The sequence below is a fragment of the Gavia stellata genome, chromosome 2 (assembly GCF_030936135.1).
Source record: "Gavia stellata isolate bGavSte3 chromosome 2, bGavSte3.hap2, whole genome shotgun sequence".
In the NCBI taxonomy this organism is placed as follows: domain Eukaryota; kingdom Metazoa; phylum Chordata; class Aves; order Gaviiformes; family Gaviidae; genus Gavia; species Gavia stellata.
Genome location: NC_082595.1, coordinates 67,614,138 through 67,620,137, shown reverse-complemented (window position 1 = coordinate 67,620,137; position 6,000 = coordinate 67,614,138). Strand labels below are relative to the sequence as shown.

Below are 6,000 nucleotides of genomic sequence, written 5' to 3'. Positions count from 1 at the left end.
AAACATCACTACAGCTAATTCAGATGGACGAAGGGAGAAAAAAATGTATCAGATACGATTCACTGCCAAAAAAATGAAGACAAAATCTCTTTTCAATCCATTCTTATACAAGCTTAAACAGGTTTTCAAACAACTAATTATAGGCCAGATCATATCATCTTATGCTGCAGGCCAAAATAGAATGCTACAGTATGTGTGTATGTATATACAAATACATCTGTATACATTTATATATACACACACAAACATATATACACAAAAAGGAAGCACCCATCTTTTTCTTACTGCTAAATATTGAACTTCTGCTTTCACCTGGATATTAACATAGTTTATTGTGTGTAACACCCCATAAAGGGACATTTAAGACGACGTATTAATTTTCTTAAAGCCACACATATGGCTGGTATTTAAAAACATGCAGTGCCACCAATTAACACAGAGTAAAACAATTCTTCGGTACAATATCAACTCCTTAAGAAATGCATAATATATTTAAATGTATTTTACCCATTTGTGTAAATAATTAATACTTTCCACTATTTCATAAGGGATTTCTATTCTTCTTTAAAAAAGTCAGCACAAATTCACAGGAAACAACTCTGTCAAATGAATTCCACAGCAGCATATGTAGTGAGTCACTGGGTGAAACTCTTTTTTATGAACACATTAGGAAAGTTGGCATTCAGTTCTAGGACAACTCTATTATCAATCTGTGAACAGAAGGACACATCGAGTAAAGAAAGATCTTTACAAGACTCCAGCAATTTTCTTAAAGATGCAGGGCTTACCATCCTCGTCCCTGTTCAAAAACAAAAAAGAAACAAAACAAATTATAAGGTTATGGAGCATAGTCTATTTTTTTAAAGCTGCTAATACCATGTCATGAAAAAAATGCTACTATAACACAATTTTTATTATTTCAATTACATTTAAAATTAAAAGGTTCTCAGAGACAGTGCAGAATTAATGCCTTTAAGAAGCCTGTTGTACTTTCCTAACCCAACTAACGGTTTAAAACTCCATCATTTTCTATTGGGGGGCAACTTTACAACTTCAAGGGGAATTTCTAACTAGAGAAGCTGACCCCAAGTACCCACAGCTACAAGACCTCCTAGTGCCCAGATGATGGGCTTTGGCAACAAGCAACACAGTACACTACACTCACACTCATGCTCTCATGACTCTCCTGCTGACTGCAATGACCGGCACAGCACACAAGCTATTATGGGCTACTCCAATTCCAAATAAATCAGCAAGGCTTCTAGGACTCTAGAGTGAGTATGTGTATTACGCACATGCAGGGGCAGTTGTTCAAGAGACTACCAATCATATCTATAGGTACACTAACTGTAACAGAAAACACACTATTTACTGCTGCTAAAAACGTGACCACAGTGACTGAACTCCTAAGTGTCACACAGGCTCAGATCAAGCATGGGATTGAGTCAGAAATGAAATAAATAGGTGTTTATAAGCATGCATCCATTATAGCTGACGGAAATCTAATCAGTACAGTCAACGGTGCTCAGCACTTGATTGAACTGACTGGGCACTGAAGTATGATTCAGTTGCCTGAAGTGCCTAGTGCCCCTTGGGCTTCCTTACACCGTGTAGGGCATCCACACAGAGCTGGTAGACAGGACAAGGAGATCCATGCCTTACTGGAATGGCTGGAAGCCAGGCAGGCTACTCCGGGCAAGCGAACCAAGCCTCGATGTCTACAGTGGGCTAAATTGCTCACCAAGCTCTCCTGGCTCTAAAAAGAGTTTATACATCCAACATGACTGCAGACACCCGCTGGTAGACACTTCAACTTACACAGCTCCATCTTGAGCTGAACTGCACCCCAAAAAGCCATCTAGTCCAGGATCTTGTCTATGGCCAGAACCAATAATGCTTACCAACAAGAAAAAAAAAAAGAAGGAAAAAAAAAGGAAAACAACCAAAACAAACAAACAAACAAACAAAAAAAAAGGAAAAAAACCACAGCAGATTTTTAAAGCAGCTTTTCACTGGTGGGCCTTCTCAACTGCCAAAAAGTATCAGTTTAGGGATTTCTGAAGGTACCTTTCATGAATGCTACTACTTTTCTGAACTTCTTTATACTTATGGCCCCTTCACATAAGTTCTACAGTTTAAATATATAATGTTAAAAAAAAAAGTCAGCCTTAAACCCACTGTTTATTAATTGCAATAACTAAGGGGCAATGAATCATAAAGAAGCAGTAGGAGCTCATTCCCAGTTCTCTATTTCTACATCATTCATAATCCTACGGACATCTCTTCTCTTCCCTCAAGGCTGTCTGTTTTCCAGACTCTTCTATCTCACATGATCCCTGTTGTCCTGTTTCTGCACTAATTTAGTACTTTTGAAATTGGATGACCAGAACTATACAGTGCACTGAGCACAAAGTCAGTAACTGTATAATGAGGTCTTACAGTGTTTTCTCCATTTCTTTCCTAAGAAATCCTGACCTTCTGTTTGTCTGTTAGAATGATGCTGAGGAGTGAACTGATGTTTTCCAAAAACTGTCCACAGGATCACTTTCCTACAGACAGTAACTAGTATAAAGCCACCCCCCATATGCTTAGTTAATGTTATTTCGCCTCATGTGATTACTTCACACTTAAAGGAACAGTTTCCCTCCTGCTTTATCATCTGTTCACTAAGTATCATAAGATCGTTCTGCAATTTTTCAGCACTCAGTTCTTCAGCTTAAGACTTTTCTACCCTGAATATCTGTGCATTACCCTCTGGTACAGCATTATTCACCACTTTGCCTGGATTACTTATAAACAGATCAGTACAGACCCTTGGTGACCACAGTAGTGACACAACTTCACTGTTAAAAGAGATGATACGTTCTTATCCTCTGTTGTCTATCTTTGAAACACTCATTACAATGCAGGAGAAGACAGCTAAGTTACAAAAGCAAAACGACCTTGGCTAAAGCTTTTGAAAATCCAGTCCTCTATGGACTGGATCAGTGCTCACCTCCACCAAGAACTCCAAGGAATTCTGAAAGACTGAAGAGGCATAACTATCCTCACGGGGACACAGCTCTCCTTCAAAATACTGTAATAGCCTTCATGTCCACTGACTGACTTTCTTGCAACTGGTTTACGCAGAGCAAAAGGCAATCTTACTGGTTTGTAGCTTCTAACCTGCACCCTTTACAGAAGATTTTGCCATGTAACCTTTCATTCCTCTAGTGCTGTGGCTGATTTAAGTGACAGATCACATACCAGAAATAAGATTTCCACAGCCCTGTATTTGAGCTCATTTAGAACTGCTGCATAAACACCATTTACTCCTAACAATTTATTATTGTTCAATGTATTGATTTGTTCAAAAGCTTTCTGTATTGGCATTCCAATTTAAGGCAGCCTTCTGGGTTAATCTCCTGGAAAGAATGGCTCTAATGTAGCAGCCTACTTGATCCCCCTTGCCATGAGCACTAATGGACAGACAACAGTTCTCCTGCAATGGCTTTCTCGTAGCTGAGTGATCCTTTACATCTGGAGTATCTACCAACCTCAGTAACTCTCCTGTAAAATTCTAATACATCTGAAATACAATTTTAGCATTCACCTTTAGCCAATGGTTCCTTAATATCTCATTCTGCCTTACTGTGATTGTGTTTCACTTCCTAGAGGTCATCTTCCTATTTTTCTTCTCTGAACAGGATTCATTTCCAGAAAGATGCCTCTGTTTTTAGCAGTCTCCTGTACTCTTCTTTTTAAGCAAGGGGGTATCCAAGTGTGGTCTTCACTTCTTCTATGGTAGGCTCTCAGATTAGTTGCTTTGAGACATCATTTAACATCACCTGAAAAGTGTCTTTGCTATCACGCCCCCAAATTTTTACCTCATCTACACGAAGGTAATCAAAGCTTGTCATTATTATTGTTATTTTTAACTCCCTTATCATTATTTGATCATTGTCACCATAACCATCTGGTGGTTGATGTAACAGTCCCCATAGCGATACACAGAAAATCTGTAATACGCTTTAGTTATTTACTTCACTTGACCATACTTTTACCACAGTACTACTATCCTACCAGCAGGATCTGCTCTACCATTCCAGCCAAAACTCCAGGAATACCACATTATGCTACTCATCTTTTTTCCACCAAGCCTTAAAATTGCTACTGCATCAGCACCTTCATTTAAAACCAGTCTCGTTTACACATCACAGCTTTTAAGCTTCAAGATCCAAATGTGCGTTTCTACAAAAATGCTAGATCTAGATGCCTAGCCACAGATGATTTTGTGTAGGATGTTCTTCATTCCTTCCTACCTGAACTTCAACAGTTCTCCTACTGTTTCATCTAAGACTAAGATTTTTTAATGGATTTGTAACTAAATAGGCCATCCTAAATTACATGCTTTACTGCACCTGTTTCTTTTTTCCTCCTCACACTTTAAATTTAATGTTAGAAAATATCTTTTTCTAAAAGCTAAAAAAGCCAGTAATCTAGTTGGGGTTTGGTTATTCACACCAGGGGATAAGTAAACATCATCTGCAGCCTTACTTTTATATATACAATGTACAATTAGTGATATATATTTCTTAAAAGAACATTCAAAAGCATTTCAGAAGTGTAATACAGCACATTTTCCTTTGCCTTTGAAAGGCTGACAACGTATCCTGGTAGTTACTTATACACTGCATTCTTCTAGAGTTTGGAGGCTTTGTTACTTACTACAACTTTTCCTACATGGACCAATTGGCCATTTCTGAGAATATATATAACCGGTATACTAAAATCTGCTATTTAGTTCTGTTGTTCAGTTTATTCCCTGGAAAAATGTTCCAGTATCGCCTTTGTAAAAGGCATTTCTGAGTAATGATTTCTTTGCTAGAACAATTATTTTTATTAGCTGTAAATTATTTCATTTATATCTATCATATATCGAAGTCTTCAAATTCTAGAGCTGTTCAGGAGACCTGTGTATGACAACTATAAAAATTGCCAAAGCCCCAATATCTAGGGCAAGGGATACTATCACACACCAAATAATATTTAGGAGTAGAGACCCTGAAAATAACTAGCACTATTCCCTCAAACGTTCTTACTTTTCCTTTCCTCCCCTAGACCAGCCAGACTAGCCTTTTATTCTTTACATTTTATTCAATCTATTGCATACAACTCAAATTCTAAATTTTAATGTGCTACACATTTTCATGTTTGAATTGACTAACTACGTGTTGATGCTCTCAAGATAAAGCTGAAAATTTTGACAGCTGGCAAGGGGGCAGTTGAGTTTTCTGTTGCTCAGGAAGGTGTGGGAGGTGTTGGTATGTAGATAGGAATACATGAATCTTGCAGTAACAAGGGTGTCTACTTTTCATTACTCTTTTTGTGCAGGACAGAGGCAGTCAGGACTTTTGGGGAGTGAGGTTAAGATGACTTATTCTTCATCCCTGACAGCAGCTGGTAGCCCCACAGCAACATAACTAAGCAGCTGATATGAGGTACAAGAAAAGGTTTTGGCACTGCCAATTCAGGTTGTCATCTGACTCGTCACATTGCTCAATGCTCATCACAGTTTGAAGACTAGTTTTTAACTACATGTCTACAGGTGTCCACTTAACTTTTGATAGCACTGGATGATGTACTCTATCACTACAAAACTGTAGATGATCACAGCCGGATCATTCTACTGTAAGGTGGAAACCCACCACATCAGTCAGTGGAAATGATGTGGGCAGAGAAGGAAATGATACTTGTAAGCAGGCAGCTCAGTACGTAATGGGTAAAAGAAAGCTCAGAACTGAAACTTCAAAAAGCACACCCTCATGTAGTCAGTGACACATTTACATCATGCTTCCTCTTCCAAACTGTATTATAATACAACAGATATGGATCCAACTCATAATTTATTTTTTTAAACAGAAATTTACTTTCTGAAGTATGTTTTATACACCACAAACACAGCCACCTATCAAACAAGGCTTTACATGGGCCAATAATTTTATGGAGCCCTTGAAAACT

At 38.1% G+C, this 6,000-nt stretch overlaps 1 protein-coding gene across 1 annotated transcript in view; it reads right to left on the bottom strand.

Moving 5' to 3' along the window:
- Positions 1-635: 635 nt before the first annotated feature.
- Positions 636-6,000, bottom strand: part of FBXL4 (F-box and leucine rich repeat protein 4) — a 62,495-nt gene continuing 57,130 nt past the window's right edge. The window contains exon 8 of the mRNA XM_059835475.1: positions 636-799. Within this exon, the coding sequence (XP_059691458.1) occupies positions 636-799 (164 nt within the window). The remainder of the gene's footprint in view (positions 800-6,000) is intronic.